At 38.9% G+C, this 19,800-nt stretch overlaps 1 protein-coding gene across 1 annotated transcript in view; it reads left to right on the top strand.

Moving 5' to 3' along the window:
- GUCA1C (guanylate cyclase activator 1C) overlaps nucleotides 1-11,186 on the top strand; it is a 41,844-nt gene extending 30,658 nt beyond the window's left edge. Inside the window, exons 2-4 of the mRNA XM_021542405.4 lie at nucleotides 3,158-3,307; nucleotides 5,879-5,966; nucleotides 8,874-11,186. Of these exons, the coding sequence (XP_021398080.1) occupies nucleotides 3,158-3,307; nucleotides 5,879-5,966; nucleotides 8,874-9,004 (369 nt within the window). The 3' untranslated portion in view covers nucleotides 9,005-11,186. The remainder of the gene's footprint in view (nucleotides 1-3,157; nucleotides 3,308-5,878; nucleotides 5,967-8,873) is intronic.
- The last annotated feature ends 8,614 nt before the right edge of the window (nucleotides 11,187-19,800 follow it).

The following is a 19,800-nucleotide window of genomic DNA, read 5'->3' as shown; positions in this document are numbered from 1 at the left end:
TTAACAGAGTTAAACACTGAAAGTAAATAATTTTTATCTTCCACCACTGGTAATCAGCTCTGCTTATTATGTTGTTGGGCATTATTTGAAAATTTATTTTATTATTCTTATAGTAGCCCTTTGCTTGTGAATTAATGACTTCCTAACAGGCACCAGATACATTACTGTGCGTGCTGCAGAGAGGTGTTTTACAGAGCCCAGAGACACATAAGGACCTACCTAGATACTTGTACTGAGAATTATAGAACAGCAGATGGGTAAATCAGCACAGCAGTATTCATTTGATAACATCATAACACATTTATTGCATTATTTGTTGTACTCACAGAACCACAGGATGATCTTCATAGGTCACTGTTATGATGCTTTTCACTGTTTAATGTGTTTTGAGATGCTACTGTAAAAAGTGCCGTATTTCTCTTTATCTTAGAAAGTTCTGTATATGTGCAACAAGATCACTGTAGCCTTCTGCATACCATAAATGTTTTCTTTTTTACTTACAATGTATGTTTTCTGGTGTAGAAAGGAAAACATTACATTTCTCATCAATGCTTTTATGAAATGCTTCTGGTTCCACATCAAGTAGACAAACATGTCTAAGTCTTCTCAGTATTTCTGTTCCTAAGAAATAGAAACCAGCTGCTAGCTACCATGTCACCAGCAGTTTTCACACGACTGCAGAAAATGGCAAAGGCTTTCCTGACAACTACAATTTCTCCCAGGTATTTATTTTCCAGAGGTGGGAATTTTTTGACCCTGGCCTTCAGTCCCCTCCTGTTTGGGACAGGCCATAGAATCCACCAGATCAGAATTACATACCCAAACACATTAGACTGGTTTTTACATTCATTGTCCAGACTCCTGATGTTTTGTCAGAGCAACAATAGTGACACCAAGATGCAAAAAGAAAGCAAACAAAAAAATATTTTCCAAAATCCCAAGTGAAATGTAAGGGAGTAAGAAGAAAATGAATCTTGTCATGGACATCCAGCAATCCTTAAATTAATCTGTAGTTGCAATAAGCAGTATGAAATGCAGTAAAAAAGCAGCAATGTGAAATGCATTTAACCACATTCTTAATAGATATATCAAATCAGATGATAGAAATGCAATCAGCAAAATACATTTTGACCTCCAGTAAAATACTTTATGAGATCCTTCTTGAAATAATACTTGCAAAATGGAAATTAAAACCAGTGTGCCAAAAAGAAGATTAAGTTTGTAGTGCGTGATATGTCATTCTTGGTTAAGCATCTGCTTTTAATACTGGGCCTAATTTTGTTTGAAAATTATGTGTAGTTACTGTCAAAATTAATTTAAAGAGTGGTTGAATGGTGGCTTTGCTGCATTTGCTTGTGACTGCAGTTAGGGTAAAGCAAGCAACCACCAGAGAACCTGCAGAAGGTCTGTGAAGCAATGGTCAGCCTGCACGACTTATGCACACACCATTTCTGCATGAGAGCTGAATCCAGTGTGCTTGAATCCATTGGAACTATCTCTTAGGTACCACTCTGCTGATCAGCCTTGCACAGAAATCAAAGCAAACACTACAAGGGGCTCCCAGGAGCCCTGACCCAGATCAGTACCATGAGGGCACAATTGTGAGGAATCTAAAAGGAGAATGAATAAAAAAAAAAAAAAAAAAAAAACCACACCAGGGTGGACTGTGGACTCCTATTTAAAAAAACAAATCCAGTCTTTGAGAACCTATATTCACTTCCACAATCTATTGCGATTGAACCTAGGCAGGTAGGTATGTGGGGATGGCTTTAGGCATTTTGGTTTGTTTTCAATAGAAGGTTGGTCAGAAGAGCTCTCAACTTCAGTATATCCCAGCCCTCATAAATTCCTGTTTGTCGTCATTCTTTGCACGCTCACATGTTTGGTTGCTTGTCACAAAAATATACTGATAGTGCCTGGAGGTCTTCAAAAGACATGTAAGTTGTGGCACTTAGGGACACAGTTTAGTGATGGATTTGACAGTTGTGGGGTAACTCTTGGACCTGGTGACCTTGAGGGTCTTTTCCAACATAAATGATTTTAGGATTCTGATTTTGGCAATGAGTCACACTGCATCCTTGCAGGTCTTCTTTTCCTGTAGTACAATACTGGGGACTGATAATGCCTGCTGATTGTAAACCTCAACTGGCAAGTTGTCTGTTGATATACGACAATAAAAGTAAGTAACATGCTAAACCTACTGGATATTCATCCAACCTTCTATTTTCAGTCAAAGGCCATCTAAAACTGACAAGTCTTTCCAAGGTTTTCTGAGCCATTGGATTCTGACCAATTGGATTCTGATCAAAAGACTAAATTTATCAGCTGTTAATTCTTTTTGTATGCGCATGAGAAAGAGTTGGAGCAAGCAGGATCCAAATTCAGCAACTGTTTCTTCCATCCTAACCACATTTCTACAGAAACAGAAGAACCTGACTGTGGAGGCCTGGCCCTGACTGGCTTCTATCTGTAGCTTGAGCAAAGCAGTAAGAAAATAATGAATCTGAAATCAATCTGAAATTATTGCCATCCTATGAATACCCCCAAATCCTCAATATTTAGAGACTGGTTTAGGCCATGAAGCCTTTGTATCTCATGCAAAAATGTTTGTCAGAAAGACTTGATTTTTATTTTGATAAACCACAGTAGTTAGGGTTCATGCCAAAGTATTATAATTTTAAAACACTTATTACATGATCTCTCAGATTAACAACACCTGGAACAGCTCTGGAACTCATACATAGTTCTGCAGTATAGATGTAAACAACTCCACTGTAGATATCTCATTAGTACCAAACCAGATATCCCAAACTCCTATTTTTCACATGGCAGTGTGCCACAAAACTGGGTTTTTTTGCCTTTTAAAGGCTGTCAATAACAATTGCTCAGAACAGATTTGCCCCTCACCTCCACAACGGCCAGATTTCAGGGGAGAACAAAACTGTCCTTCCCAATACCTCTTCCTATAGCTCTTCCAGTTGAGCACATCCTTTCATCCTTTTTTAATTCCACAGAAGATTTCTATGTGAAGGTGCTTCATAAATCACTGTGTATTGTAGGGACTATGATGACCTGTTTCTGTGCAATTGCCAGAAAGAACAGAAAAACCAATGTTGTTAAATAGGTGTGTTTTTTCCTCTCCTTCTCTCTCTCTTAGGATGGATTTATAGACTTCTTGGAGTTCATAGCTGCAATAAATTTGGTTATACGAGGGAAAATTGACCAAAAATTGAAATGGTATTTCAAGCTATACGATGCTGACGGAAACGGATGCATTGACAAAAAAGAACTATTAAGCATATTCAGGGTAAGTAAGTTATGACCAATAGCAAGAGCATTTGATACAGTGCATTGCCCCTGAAACAGTTCTAGATCATGTGCTGTAAATGGATTGTCAGTACTTTATCTAATGTTTTATGGCTGTAAAACCAGAATTAACAGTGGCTAGTAGTGACAGACCTGACATTAGTTTCTTCCTTATTGAACACATCTAAGTAGTATTTTAATTTAAACCATAGTTCTACAGATAAAGTACTTTACTGAAAGTGAAATGCTGTAGAAACAGTAGAGACATTATTGTGATAAACTGTACTATAAGGCAGGGTAAGACAGTAGCAGCATAATGAACAAAACAGATGGTTACAAGTATATGTGCCAGTCTATTGTGGAAAACTGGCTTCTCAAACTGATCTTGCAGCAAGAAAAATATAGATGTCATCAAAATATTACAATATTTTAATTTTTTGAAAGGCTTTTAGATTTGTTTTCTACAAACACCATTACCCCCATTTTAAAACTAAATCACAGAAATATAAGTTTACTATTAAATCACACAGTGATATTTGGATAAAAATACTTACAAAATTTTGCAGAAAATGGGTCCACTTCAAACCCATAAAACCAAAGAAGTGCAATTCTTTATTTAAAATTATCTTCATAATTTTCAACTTGCTGTAATGAAATAACATTGTGCTCTTCATTAGCTGCTGTCATCCAAAAGGTATGTTAAGGCTCCTAATAAATATATATGACTCAATACTGCTCCCTAAATGTACAGGACCCACTACAGATCAAAATTTTGCAGCAGGGAGCATCAAAACTAAATAGAGTTTGATGCCATAACAAACAAGGAACATACTTTTCCTGGATTCTGCACTACTGCTGGTGCCAAGCCAGCTGCTGCTAGAGACTTTAAACAGCTGCTGCCAAAACTGAAAGGAACTGGAGCCACACGGAGCTACCAGGTCAAACAAATAAAGATGATCACCTAAAGAGCAGCTTTCTAAAGACAGAAGGAGAAGCTGAATCTTCCAGATTTCTCCTTTGAGGTTAATGAAGTCTTTCTTTCACAAATATTCACCATTAATTTTCACCCAGAGCCAACAAGTCAACAGTGTTTTCTCTGGGGCTTTATCTGAAATGAGAATTAAAATTAAAATCCTCTCAGTGTTAAGAATATTTCTTTTTTAACTTACCTGATTATAAAACCAGGTTATATATCTCTTTGTGTTTCCATCTCTTTTGGAGCATAAGAACTTTAACTTAAACCTGCCTAAGTCATTGACCTAGACTAGATTAAAAATGGTGGGCCCAAAAAGAAAAAAAAGAACAAACAGGCTCACAGCCATTAAGGGTGCCCAGCTTATAATAAGTATCAGTAAAAAAGGGTTTGTCCAAAATGATGTGTCATATCTGAGACATTAATTTCGAAACACAGAAGTGCTATTAAAATGAAATCTCTCTCTACAGCTATGCAAACTATGGACCAGCATATCACTACCAACCATCAAAACTCCTTCCAGATAACCATGCACCCTTTCAACACCCAGTATTTTAGTATTTAAGGGGCTTCTGTGGTAGTCAGTGACACAAATACTTCAGGAACCACTGCTTTACTCTTGGCACTGCAATAAATTTAACTGTGGAAGGGATACAACTTTCTACTGAAGACTGCAAAAAGACACCAAAAGTACCTAAAGTATGAATTAGTAATATAACAAGTTTATGTAACTATTTTTATTAAATTTTTCCTGTTTTTTGAAACAAACAGGAATTTGGGGCATTTGGACAGGGCATTTATATTGTTTTATTTGATCAAGAATTCTAGATCAGTGCTGAATAGGTTTAACTTACATTCTTTTAAAATATGATATAATATTTGGAAAGAGACACCAAAAGAAACAAGTGGCACATACACTGACTTATCTTACACAACACAGTTCATCTCAAGATAATTCAAGTGCAGAAAAACAAATTCTATAGTGTGCCCATAATGTAATGTATGTGCATGTTTATATATGCACATATTTTCCCAGTAAATTTGACACAATTTTGTAAAAACATATATTTGTACCTTTGCTCCAAATATTGACTCCTTTTGCCACCAAAAAAAAAAAATCACCAAAAACAAACAAAAACCCACCAAAGGAAAAAAAAAGTAGAGGGGATTCTTCTGGTTTTCTTAACTTCCCTGGAGGACAAGTAAAATGCCAACTTCCAGGACTGCTGCTCTGACTTTTTTGTGATTACTAAATTAAACATGTCTTAATAGAAAAATGACTTAGGCTTTCTCTGCATGTGCTTTCAGATGGGAAAAACAATACTGCATTTAAATCACACAGACCAAAGGGCACTCTCTGTAGGCATGGAATTCTCTAGGGCCAGATAAAAATGCTGATGTGGAATTGAAAGTGAATTACAGAGCAGAGGTGCCATAGGGTTATTCAGACCTTCAGAGATATGCAAATTAGTCTGTAATCTCTAGGCTGTTTTATGTTAATTAAATTTCCAGTCCTTATTACTGACGACTTACATGAAGTAGCTATTTATTTAGTGATGGGAAAAACTGTGAAAGAACTTTCTGTGTTTCTGCCCTCAGGCAATCCAGGCTATTAATGGCTACACCAACATGAGTGCTGAAGAGTTCACAAACATGATATTTCAGAAGATAGATGTGAACAATGACGGTAAGGATCTAGATTTTGTTGGCATTGGCAGAGACTCCTCTGCAAGAAAGGATTTGATCATGCAGCTGAAGGATGACAGGTTTAGATAACTGAAAGCCCAAATCTGCTCTTCTTTGCCCTTATTTTACTCCAGTTTACAGTGGAGTGTAAGTCAACTGACAAAGAAATTACATGCAGCAATTACATGCAGTAAAAACAGCTCCTGCACCGTTCATCCAAAATGACAGTTCTCAAATTGCACAGCAAAATGAAAGCATGATTGGCAGTGGGGGAATTAATATATTTGTGTTGGTATAATCTATTTTAAAGCCTTAAAAAAAACCCAAAAACAAATAGGATGCATGGTTGCACATGCTCTAGCACGTTCTAAAGACTGGTGAGCATACTGGATGTTCCTTGAAAGCTGACTGTCAACACATGCTAAGACACATGCTCCTGGTTTTTCCTCAAGATACTAAATTAAGCCACTTGGGTCTTGCACTTGGAAACTACAATTTCATTTCACTGCTTCAGAGTTGTTTCTAATTGAAAATTTGTTCTGGATGAATGTCCCCCCTCATACTTCTAATCATGAAGATACTCCTTCCACTGACAACTATGTTTTACAGCAATTGCTGAAATAATTGATAAATTAGGAACATTAGGAAAGCTAAAAAGAGCAAAGTCAGGTCACAGATAGGAATTTTGGACAGTTTGGCAAAGGGAAGGGCATTTTTATGGTCTTATTTAGTGCATTGGGGTTACTCTTTTCAAAAAGTTGTTTGCAGTATATAATCAGAGTATAAACAGTGGTCTTGTGATGCATGTGGAAGATGCCTTAGTGGAGGATTTTTTTGACCCAACTCCTTGGCCTACTCTTTGCTGAAGACAAATTATGAACAGAGTCCAAATAACACAGCCAAAATCTAACCCAAATTCTATGATTATTCACTGCTTTGACCATACATTTATTAGCAAGTAATAATTGTATCTGAGCTAGACCATAATTCGTGTCATACATTTTAGCAAGGAAAATCTGAAATATGACATATTCAGGATTATCTTCATAGTGGTTCCATTTCAAACTGTTTTCCATAGTTTCTTAGTTTTAAAATTGCTGGAAAGCAACAGGACTAGCTCGACCTGAGGAATGGGCCAAGTTTCAGCAAGTTTAGCTTCAACTGTACTACCTCCCTGTAGCTTATTAAAGAAAAGTGCAAACAGACAAATAAACTGCAAAGTCCTTCCTCACATTAATATACAATAAATAATCCCATGTGTTGTAGAGAGCAATTCTTAAGGCACATCTGTTGGTTTTGCAGTTTATTTTTGTTATCTCACAGAAGTCTGAGGCCCATCACAGCAGCAGTGAGTCTGGGACTGCCAGTGTGACCTCAGACCTGCAGTGTGGTTTTGGTACCTCAAAATGCACAGCTTGGATCAAGAGGAGGGAATCCAGAGGACCTGATTAAGCAGGAAAATGGTGCAGCATGACCAGGAACCCCTGTACCCAAATACCTGAGTCAAAGGCAATAGAGAGGGAAGGAGAGGGGAACTAAGAGGAATGTCTGGGATTCAGAGGAGAGTTCAGAGGGAGTGGATGAGTGATGAAGCAGGATGATGGCTTGTTCTGAATCTGCTTGTGGAATGATTATATAGGCTGCTGTTGAAAAAAGAAGTATAAACGTCCTCAGGGCTCTGCATGCCAGCAGCTGGAGAGGGTCTTAGTACTTTCATTGAAGCCTAAGAACCAGGACTTCTGTCAAATGATGACTTTCCTCTTTATATGAGACTGTCACCAGTGTAGCAAGGGCATTTGTGACTAAACAGAAAGCAAACTTTACTGACTATGGGTAGAAAGTGGTTTTCACATTTTTCACATGCTGATCGTTTTCCTTTTTCGTGTCAGATGAAGTTTCCAAGGCTGCCATGGACAAAAAACAAGACATTAAAAAAAAAATCCCTACAGGGAGTACTTAAACCTGAAAACAGCCAAAAGTCAGCATTCTAAGCATCCACCAGACATATACATGACTGGAATTGCTGCTCCCCTGCACCATGGGGCCTTAACTCATCCAGCTATTTTCCTCTTTGCCTGGCCCTCGTCATTTCTAATTTTACTGAGAAATCATTAATTGTTGCAAATTTAACAAGAAGCTTTAAACCATTCTCAGAGGAAACAATCTGGCTCTTCTTATTAAACCAAGATTTATTTCTCCTCTTAAGGTAAAACAGTATCACTGGAATAACCCCTAGACAGAGAACTGTGGGCATTTCTGTGTACTATGCAAAGAGACACATGCCTAGAACTGACCTTTGTTGACAGGGAAAACAGCAGGAAAAGAGGAAGAACATTAAACAGCATTCCTACTCTTCAATAAAAGATATTTTATTGTTTTCTTGAAACTTTGAAGTTATTAGCTGATTTTGACATGAGCCCAAAAAAATCACACTCTAAAGGACCATTTCAGTTAATTGAAATCAAACCTACTTAGCTGATTTTTTCCCCTACATCTGATAATGGCTCTAAATAATCCTAGTAGTCAACACAGGGACTATGACCACTAATCCTTAGCAAATCACACCCTAATCTCTTTTAAAAACAGCTCTAAGATAGAGTCCAGTTAGCTTAGTGAGAAGTGGCCAGTAGATCCAAATTCAGCCCTGATACAGGTTTCATTAGAGCCCCTTTACACACATTAATGAGCACTTATAGTTGTCTCAGACTTCAGTGTTTGACCTGTTTTAACAGAAAAACAAGTGAGAGAGGATCTGACTGATGCAAAGTGAGAAAACCTAGGCAAATACTCTACCTGCATTTGCCTATCAGCAAATTTCATATGTGATTCGATTTGGCATGAGTGGTCTTTTGTTCACTAGAGAGATTGCTGCTTCTCAGCTTCTAAACACTATCTGACTTTCTTTTAGGGGAACTGACTTTAGAAGAGTTTATCAATGGTGTGGAAAAAGACGAGGACCTAATGGAATTAATAACGAAAAGTTTTGACCTTTCCAACGTACTCAAAGTCATACAGAACGGCAGGAGAAACAGCGTCTGAAGGACCCAGTCATGGAGGTCATTATCATTTCAAGGAAGATAACATTTGATATATTCAGAGAACCTGAAGTTGTCAAAGCCTGCCCGGGCAATACTGAGCAGCCTGCTCCAGGAGTTTTCAATCTTTCTATATCTCCTTTTATTTTCTTTATTCTTTCCCTTGCTAATGACTGTGGCAGCCACTGGGAAAAAATAACAAAAAAAAAAAAAAAACACAAAAAACAAACAACTTTTGCCTGCATATAATAGAAAAGATATTTGATGCAGTAAAAGTAACTTATTTGATCTCTATGAACATGTTGTGGTCAAACCCTGGCTAGCTGCTCACTCACTCCACTCTAGTGGGATGGAAAAGAGAATTGGAAGAGTGAAAGTGAGATAAAGACAGTTTAATATGGAAAGAAAATGTGTGCAAACAAAGCAAAGCAAGGAATTCATTGAGCATTTCCCACAGGCAGGAAGATGTTCAGCTATCTCCACAGAAAGCATGGATCCATCAAGCATGAGGGTGACTTGAGAAGACAAATGCCATCACTTTGAACATCCCCTCCCTTCCTTCTTCTCACCCAGCTGTATATGCAGAACACGACTCCACACAGCGTGGGACATCCCTGTGGTCCTTTGGGGTCAGCTGTCCTGGCTCTGTCCCCTCACAGCTCCTTGTGCACCCCCAGCCCACTCGGTGGTGGGGTGGGGTGAGATGCAGAAAAGGACTTGTCACTGTGCCAGTGCTTCTCAGCAGTGATGATAACTTTGTGTGGTCAATATTGTCTTGGTCACAAACCCAAAACACAGTCTCCTAGCAGGTACTATGAAGAAAATGACCACGATCCAAACTGAAAACAGCACCTTCTCTTCTGTTCAGACTAATCAATAAAATCATGAAAATAATGTAAACTGAAACTTTTCCAGAAGACACAAAGTTAAGAATTTTTTTTTCTTTTAATAATGTGTTCTTTAACCTACTATCTAAAGTGTGGACACAAACTTTTAGGTAGGACTGTGTTCTATCCAGATGAATTAAGAACTAAGCCTGCTTTGTATTAACCTAACATTTGCTCTAATCAGTACTCAAAATTGGATTAAGTTATCTGGGAAACACTTCAGCTAGCTTAATATTCCCAATATGTGTATCCTACTTAACAAGCTCTCTACTACACTTGGTTTTATTGCATTTGTTAATTAAAATAATGTGATATTTTGATGTTTTTTCCAGTTCTCAGCTACTGTTCTCTCAAATTAACCTTTTCTAAAAGTCTTGAAATTAAATTTTGTTGTCTTTGTAAAGCAAATAGTAGCAAAACCCAAATCATTTTGTAAGCACTCCCAGAGATTTGTGTCCTTTGACTTGTATGTCCTCCTTTGCAAAAAAAATGGTTTTACTGGACTCTTTGCCATGGCTGTATGAAACAAAAGGTAAGAGAAATAGGGTCACTGGTACTCTTGCAAAACAGACAACCTTTTTTCTGACTAATTTAGGTATCTTTGCCCTGCCCAGATACCTGGGTGAAAGCTTTTAGCAGTGGAATCTTTCTGAGATTTCTACCTCCTGTCAAACTGGCTTGCAATTATCTCTGAGGGTGGTAGGCAGGACTGCAGGGAAGGCATTTGCAGATGGCATGATCACATTCCTCATTTTCTTAGGAAAGCAGGCTCAAAGCACAACCTTACTTTGCAAATAGCAAGACTAATTCTACGAACTGAAATGGAACAGTATGAAATGTGCGCAAAGGGAAAACTGTAGTTCTTTCTGCTTCTATTGGGATTGATTCTCTCAAGTCTGTAACAAGTTTTATCAAATTACCATATTATATTGTAAGACTAAGGTCTCCTTGCCTCACAATGCCCTGCAGGAATCACAGTAATACTAATTACTTTTAGAAACATCAGAATTAAGCAAAATAATTAGTGCAAGGATTGGTGCAGGTTTAACAAAACAGTTACTAAGACCTCAATATGAAAGAGTTTTCTTCCAAATTCACTTCAAATCCATGTCCATTTGCACATGAAATGTACTCCATCATCTACAATTATTATTCCAGGTTCTGGTTGATCAATGGAACATAGAAAGAATATGCAACATGCATCACTTGACATTATAAACAATTCCAACATTATAGCTCTGACATTTGAACCTTTTACATCCGTAATAAAAATAAATAAATAAATGAAATTATGTATAAGATTGCTGGTGCTTTGAATTTTAAGTTCCTGTATTCATTCATCTTTGACACATAAATATGTCACTGTCAGCTTTCTCACAACCAGATTTCAGAAAGTCACTGTTCTTAGTCTGATGCTTTTGTATTTATAGCCTGTGAGGGGGGTGTCTTACTGAACTGGCTTTATAATATTTAAAATAAAATGGTCCAATCAAAGCAGCTCGGGCATAGGGAAACAGTTGTATTTGGGGTTTTTGTTTTTAAACTAATAGTTTAAAAGTTTAAAAGTGATAGACATGCAAAAATAACTACTATCTATATACACTGACCTTTTTTTTATAAGTGGATTTTTAAAAGAGTATTTCCAGTTAAATTTGCCTAATTTTTTGGTATAACTGTAATTGTATGATGTGAATTATCAATTCTGGGAGATTAATGTGTTGCATTATAAAACAATGTATGTAAGGAAATTCTTGGCCATATTTTGTTAGACTAAATTAGGAAAGTGTAGTTGAAATGCTCATTTCCCACACTAATTTAAAATCCTTTAGCAGAAACCAGTGTAATTAAGATGCAAGTCTCTGTGTATTTTAATGTAAACACCGTGGCACATAACTTCAAAAATTATTTATCTACAGTAACTCCACATGTTGGTGACTATACCTAAGATTCTACCCCATTATTTCTTTTTTGTAAGTTGATTAACATACATTTCCTTTGACTAGTTAAACACAATTTGATAGCAGCTGCTTGAGATAAATGCATTAAAGCCATAACTTCAGCTGCCCATCAAGTGTATCAGTAAAATCAGGTAAACCTGTCAAGTGTGACCCCTCCTCCCAAAATATCATTCAGAAACATGAAGTTGCAATTCATTCTGGAAGCAATTTGAGTCACAAAGGTGCACTGTAAGCTGACCTGAGCATCAGAATGCCTTTTGCTGGTTGAACACACAGCAGCAAAGGAAAAAGAAAGCCCAGTGTCAGTGCATGCTATGTGCACACCTTCCATGGTTCAGGGCATTGCTGACCTGATCATCCTGAGGCTGCTTGAACCCAGAGGGTTCTTTTGCTTAGAAAGAAAAAGAGAAAAGAGAGAGAAAAGGTTTTTCACCCAGAGGGTGGCTGGGCTCTGGGACAGGCTCCTCAGAAAAGCAGTCACAGCACTCAGCCTGAGAGAGCTCAAGAAGGGTTTGGGCAACGCTCTCGGGCACAGGTGTGACTCTTGGGGATGGTCTGTGCAGGGCCAGGAGCTGGACTTCATTGTTGGATTACATGGATTTGAAGCAATAGGTGGAATAAATAAATAGACTCCACAACTCGATGTAGTTCTGAAGTGGGTATGTATGTCAGCGCCCGGCACAAGCGAGATCGCTCTCCAAAAACTTGTGCCCCGAGCTGCTGTCTGTCCCACATCTTTATTCACAAAGGTGTTCCATGTGCAATACATTACACAACTTTTCTATGCATATTCAACCCCTGGCCCTGCCTGTCCTCTCCTCTCATGCTGAATAGGTCCACACCCTTCTGGGCACACCTGGTTTGCTGTGGTGGTCCCGCAGGGGTCTCTGGTGGTCTCTGAGGCTGAAGATCGTGGTCTTCCTCTGGGCTGAACTTTTGAACTTTTCCCCTCTGTGCATGTGCTTTTGGTGTTTTGGTGTCCTATCTGAGTATGTCTGTTAGCCTTGACATGATTTGAGACCTTTTATCTGGGTTTTTTGCATTCCCTGGTCTTCTCTGGTATTGTCTTTTATGCAGGAAGCTCCAAAGATTTACATTTCCCTCTGCCCTTTGTACCATGGCAGAGGTTTCTTTCATGATACATTAATTTTGTTAGCTCAAGTGAACTCCGAAAATCTCTATTTCAGACTGACCTGAAAAATGCCATCTCCTGCTTAAGCCTGCACTGATTTTTGCCTTGTGACAGAAGAGTCAGCCATTAAAGGTAATTTAGTTATTCTAAAGGTGTTGCCGTATCACTGCTTAATTTTTATTTCCATCGCCTCTAGTAGAATCATGGAAGTTTTTGGGTTGAAAGGGACATTAAAAACCACCTAGTTCCAAATGCCCTGCCATGGGCAGGGAACCTTCCACTAGATCAATTTACTCAGAGTCTCATCCAGCTTGATCTTGAACACCTCCAAGGACAGGAAGTCCACAACCTGTAAGAAAATTCAAGACACCTTGCTAGGCAGTTTTTACTGTGCTTAAAAACAACACTGTATTGAAACAATAACTTTTGAGTTCCTAAACCATCTGGCTCCATTTTGAAATTAAGGCCTGAATTTTTTGTCACATTTCAAGCTGCACTGTTTACAGAAACTCACGTCCTGTGCAGAATACTGGAGATACTAGGAGGGAGGGCTGGATGGAGTCAGAGAACACCCAAAAACCATAGAAAGGAAAATAAGCAGGGGAAGAAACCTTAAAAGGGAAAGAAGGTAGCAAAGATCAGGACTCATCAAAGGAAGATCATGTCTGATCTCTGTCCCTAAGGACATATTCTAAAGGTAAGCCTAAATGTCAAGGTAGGGAAAAGAGGAAAAGGAAGAAGAGATTGAGGGTATAGAGGGGCACATTCATGTTCTGTACCTCAGACAATACCTGTCAACAAGTGCCCAACAAAACCAGAAGTATATGGTACTTAATCCGAGGGTCTGTCTGAAATTTGGCTTTCCTTGCTGCCCTAATAGAACCAAAATCTTTTCCAACAATGCACTGAAGGCAAACCTCAAAAGAAGTCACACACATCAGCCTGGCATCTCTTTATCATCTCCTGCACAAAGGTGCAAACATAAATAGTCTTCTGAAATTCTCTAGCATTCAGAAAAGAACATATTAGCAATAAAGAAATCTGAAATAGTGATAATCTGCCCAGCACTTTCTCCTGCATTGGTACTGCACCTGATTTCTCCACTACCAAGGGAACTAACAACTCAAGATGTCTTCTGTTTATTCACTGAGAATATTCAACAGCTCAATAAAACAAAGGTACTTTTCATTGTTCCTCTCTAGATTATTTTTATTAGCTGTGCAAGTTAGTAAGGTAGCAACTGATGTGTCGGCATGGAGAGTTTTCCATGCTGTGGAAAACTGCTATTTATTTAGGAAACACAGTAAATTCTTCCTCACAATGAATGGCAATTGGAAGCTGACTGTAAGCAACTGACAAAAAGAGAAAATGGTAGTATTTCAGATCTTCTGTCCCATGAGCCATCTAGTCACCTGCATATACATAGCTATTGCAGATGTTTTAAATTTCTCCTTTCCTGGAAAACCCAAAGTACCCTCAGAATGATAAATGAATATGAAATTGTAGTCCATTTGTGGTCCCATATAAGACAGTGATCCTATTGATTGCAAACCAAAACAGAATTTTTTCACTAGCATCTAAAGAATATATAAAATTCTTGATTTGTTCAGACTCTTATTAACCTTTTGTGTAGCACTCATTAACCTTTTATTAACCTTTTATGTATTTTAGTGGGCTACTGGTGAAGGATGCAGGGGAGGAATAATAGAAGTATTTTGAAAACATTTTTTTTTTTAATGGATGATGTATTAGAATCATGATAATTTTCCTTTTAAAAACTAATGAAATATTAATGGAATAGGTTAACACAGTTTTGAGAGTACCAAAAGAGACTAAAGTCCCATCAGGCTTCAGGGTCAGCTTTTTATTCTTACCATCCAGTCACATGCCCCTGCCATCTTTGTTCCCAAAGCAATAACAATTATGTGGGTTTGTTTTTTTTTTTTTTAATTTTTTTTTTTTTTTTTACACTTGCAGCATACCTTCAGCACTTAGATTTAATGGTTCTGGACAGTATTGAAGAGTTTGCATTTTTTCTTCTCTTTTTATTTAAATTACAAATATTTGATAAATTGCTTATATCCTGGAAGATTTCAAACCCCTCAGATTTAAAATACAGCTCACCATTAAAAAGCTGCTAACAGAAGAAAAAGTTGAACATTTGCAATTAAACATATTTTTACTGTTCTTATTATGAGCACTAAAGTTGCTCATATCAAAAGAGAATATTTTTTCCCTTGTCCTCATTTGTTTTCTAATTAGGTCAGTTTTCCTTCTCACATGCTGCTCACCAGCTCAGCCTCTAATGGCCATGTCAGTTAGCAATCAGATTCTAGGGAAGAATATAATAATTTATTCATTTTCTAAGTCATGAAAAAATAGACAAAATTACACACAAAAAATCCAAGCTTTTTAATGATCAGTCAATCTTTTTAATTATTTAAGATGGTGAGATTCCCAAGTACACAAGTTGGGAACTGCTTTTTCTTAGCTCATCAGTGGAAAGTGGAAGTTTTTGTAGTGGTAGGTCAGTACCTTAAGATCCAACATCTTAAGAAGCTTAATTATAAAAAAACCAAGCAAAATAAATGCACAGTCTTGCTCCCCAAAAAGAGAAGCACTCAGAAATGTGCTCTGCCTGCCAGGGTTAGTAAATACCTCTGGAGCACACAATTATAAATCTTAATTTGCTATTTTCTGGTGGTTTTGGTTGTTGTAGAAATCACATTTGTGCCTACTCAGACTCAGGATGTGTTCTGCTGTCTCCTTCACAGCCTCCCCTCTAGAAAAGTGCCAAATTCTGCCACATCCTTGGAGAGAAGCCAGATGTGCACAGTAGGCAAGAACCGGCTGGTTGCCAGGACTAAAGGGTAGGAGTAATCAATGGTCTTAAAGCAGACAAAAGGAGGATGAAGCAGCAAGAAATTACCTTCCTGCAGGTATAAAAGTTAGGGGGTAACAGTCAAATAAATCACAGAGTCACAGAATGGCTTGGATTGAAAGGGACCTCAAAGATCCTCTGCTTACAGTCCCTCTGCCATGGGCAGGGACACCTCCCACCAGAGCAGCTTGTACATAGCCCCACCCAACCCAGCCTTGAACACTTCCAGGGATGGTTCACAGCTTCTCTGGACATGTTCCACAGTCTCACCACCTCAGAAAAAAAAAATTCTTCCTAATATTCAATCTAAACCTGGCCTCTTTCAGTGTGAAGCCACTCGCCCTTGTCCTGCCACTACCTGCCCTTGTGAAAAGTCTCTCCATCTTTCTTGTAGGCACCCTTGGGTAGTGTAAGGCTGCAATTAAGTCACCTAAAAGCCTTCTCTTCTCTAGGCTGAACAATCCCAATTCCCTCAGCCTTTCCCCTGGAAGATGGGACCCATGCCTTTAATTATCTCAGTGACTCTCCTCTGGGCTCACTAATTGCTCATGTCTTTTTTCCTATTCTCAGTGTTCTGGTCTGCTTGTTGCTGAGGTGAGTTTTTCCCCCTCTCCATACCCTTCCTGCTTTCTTCTGCTTGTCCAAAGTCCAAAGTAAGCAAGAGGGAAACAGACCCTGAGAACAAGCAGGAGGGGACAGATAAAAATGGTTTTTCGACATCTGGGGAGTAGCTTTGTGATAGAGAAAACTTTTTATATTACGTATGTGCTACTCGTGCTGCTTGGTTTAATTTCTTTCATTTCTGCTTTGCATTAACATTCAAGGCACACTGAGGAGAAGAATTTTTCTTTTTACTGAAGAGATATAATCAAGCATCCTTTCCTATATATCTAAAACAGAGACATCTGGAAATGAGAGCCACGGTGCAAGGAGGCCTTGTGACACTATTCTCATGACAAGGCTCAACTAATCACTGAGAAACATTTCACATGTTGTGGTAATTTGCAGGAAAAACTGCCACAGATGGTGTTAGTTAACTTCTGTGGAGTCTGTGAGATTAGTTTTTGGCTACGAGTCTGTCTTCACATGTTCCTGTGATACTGAAAAGAGTGCAGAGATGGAGCAGCCCAAATAAGCAAAATTTTTCTTAAAGGAGATTTTGTTGAGACTCAGTATCACAACAACCTCCATAATAATGTGGGAACCAGATATAGTGAGCTGCATAAATCCAGTTCTAACTTCCTCTCTGTAAATAATCCTACTATATATCTGTAAATGATTCCTGATCAGCTGCTGCTTCTCCACACGCTGCTAATCCATGTAATCCTTTAAAACACAGAATAAAGAGGTACAATCTTTTCAATAGCAGCTCCTTTGCTCCCTCCCAGCACCTGTCTCCTTGCTGAGATGGTCTTACCTCCCACTTCACAGTATAGGTTTTTTTTGACTTTACCAAATATCCTCTAATCACAGAGGAATATCTAAGTAAATAAATGTTAACCTCATGTATCATAAGAGTAAGGCAGAAAATGCAATACTTTTGTTTTCTTTCTGAATTATTTGATTTAATTGTGCCAAAAAAGCAAACTGAATCATATTGGGTTAAGTTACAGGGAGCACAACATTCATCTTGTCAAAGCAGCACAATAAGCGGACATGCAGCTCAGAGTTCCACAATAGGCACTAGGGGTGCTGGATGATGGGGAGGACTGTGGTGTAACAGTGTAGACTGGGACATGTCCTCAAATGGGGCATTTCCAAGCACAGGTTCCATTAGGAAACACTGTACTGGCTTGTGGAGAGGGTGTACAGCTGGCACTAGGGGTATGTGGGAATCCAGAGCATCCCTCTGGCTGCCCTGGCAGGTCTGGGACCCTGGCAGGGGTCAGGAACCCCCCTGAACAGAGCCCCCAGAGACACTGGCTGTGATCTCTGCCCATGGAAAAGAGTTTTCAATCTTACAGGATGAATTACCAGCTCTGAGGGTTTGATATAAGCAATAATTAAGTGTGGCATGGGTGTAAAAGTAAAATTTTAGGATTCTAGATAAGGGGTCCAAAGGGGACAAGCTGGAGGAAATTGGGTGTGTCTTGTCCTTTTTCTCCTTCTTCACACCCTCCATGTCTCACTGTGGTGTTGGCATTTTTCTGTTGGTTCAGGCTGGGGACACACTGTCCAATGTAGGTGACAGATATTGGCACGTTATTGTAAATGCAGCCCAGGGAGTTTCTGGTATTGAATGTTTGTCACATCCCACTGAGGGCAGAGCCCCACACGCTGCCCTGCAGGACAGAGCTGGGCAGGGCAGCAGAACATGTGAGAGATCAACAGAATAAACAACCTGGAAACCAGCACAGACCAATTATGGCTTCTGCTTTGGCAGGGGGCTGACAGACAGAGACTTTCTACAATCTCAGAATCATCAATACCGCAGATTCTGACAGGGGCACTGTACCAGGAATCCAGGAGTGTGAGATGCAGGATTGGATGAGTGAATGTAGGCAAGGTGCCTCAGGACACCACAGCTCTGCAGGGCCCTGTGCTCTGGACTTGCTACTTTGACTGTTTCCTTCCCAGATAAATCACAAGAAGAATTAGTTGATATTTCTTGCTGGTTTTGTGTTGCTTATTGGTATTTTCTCAAGTAGGAAGATGCTGTTCCTTCTTGTCTTGAGAAAAGAGCCTACATGCATCCACACTGTGTGCATCTGTTGATGATTCAAGATTTTCAAGGCTTTCCCTGTTCCTTTTTACCTTGCTCCTAATTCTATCTACCTGCACCCCAGCCACCCCCACCAATGCATCACACGTTTTTATTTTCTATCTAGCATTTGCTGCTAGGTCTTTTATCCCTTTTGTTTTTTTTTTTTTCACTCTAATTTTTTAGCCACCTTCACACAGACACTGTCTTAATTTTAAAGTATTCTTCATGTATGAAATTTCATTCCACTTCCCTGAAGAGATCTCACAAAAGAGAACTGAAGGGTGGGGGCAGAAAGAGGAAGGGCATAAATTCAGAACTCCAGGTACAAATGCAACTGTCCTTTGCATCTCAGAAGTGACAGGCCAGACAAAGAAACTTGAAGCCTATGAGCCCAGACAGGTTTAGCTCCTCATTTGCAGTTCACAGTCATCAGGAGTCAGAGACCATCAGGATACATCTGTAAAGCTATGCCACCCACTGACCCTGTAGCCATAAATTCCTACAAGCTTTGCAAAAGGGGAAGGATTCACAGCACACCCTTTTTTGGGTAGCAAATAAGTCAATTTTACAATACATAGGTGTACATACCACATAACTCTGACTTAGCCAGGTACCTGCTATACAAAAATACCTGAGAACACAGCAGCACGTTTGAGGATTTCCTGGTGTGCATAGAAGGTGCCCGTGCCCTGTGTAACCCTACCACCCTTGCTAATGCTGCAGTCTCAGTTATTTAGAAGCCACTGAAATACTCTGCCCTGGCTACATTCACATCTCCCTTTTCAGGACAGACCCAGCAACACTTGACTTCCATAAAGATTGCCACAGATGTTAGAGAAGCAGAGGATTGAAACGGGAAGGGAAATAGTAGCTCAGACATAGCTCTATGATGGTTTTGTTCTCCACAACAGTGAGCTTAGCTTAGAAAAGTTTAAGTCTTCACAACCAGAGTCCAGAAAAACAATTTCCTGTTTTCTCCTGGCAAAGAGTTCTTCTGCTCTTTAACCCCATGGATCCTATATAACCAGACATGTTTGCCATTCTGAACAGGGCCTTTCATTCCCTGCACTCAGTAGTTCTCAGCCAAACGTGAATGCTTATGAGCAGTTTTCTAATTAAGTCATAGACACATCCTTGTAATGAAACAAATCTTTTCTAGCTGAGGAATCATTTGAGTTTCATCTGATTTGAGGGACCAGGCATATGTTGTTCAATCACGAAGACCAAATATTTATTCT

Source organism: Lonchura striata, chromosome 1, assembly GCF_050655825.1.
Source record: "Lonchura striata isolate lonStrDom1 chromosome 1, ASM5065582v1, whole genome shotgun sequence".
Classification (NCBI taxonomy): Eukaryota; Metazoa; Chordata; class Aves; order Passeriformes; family Estrildidae; genus Lonchura; species Lonchura striata.
The sequence above is the reverse complement of the archived record's forward strand: the minus strand, read 5'-3'. Positions and strand labels throughout refer to the sequence as shown.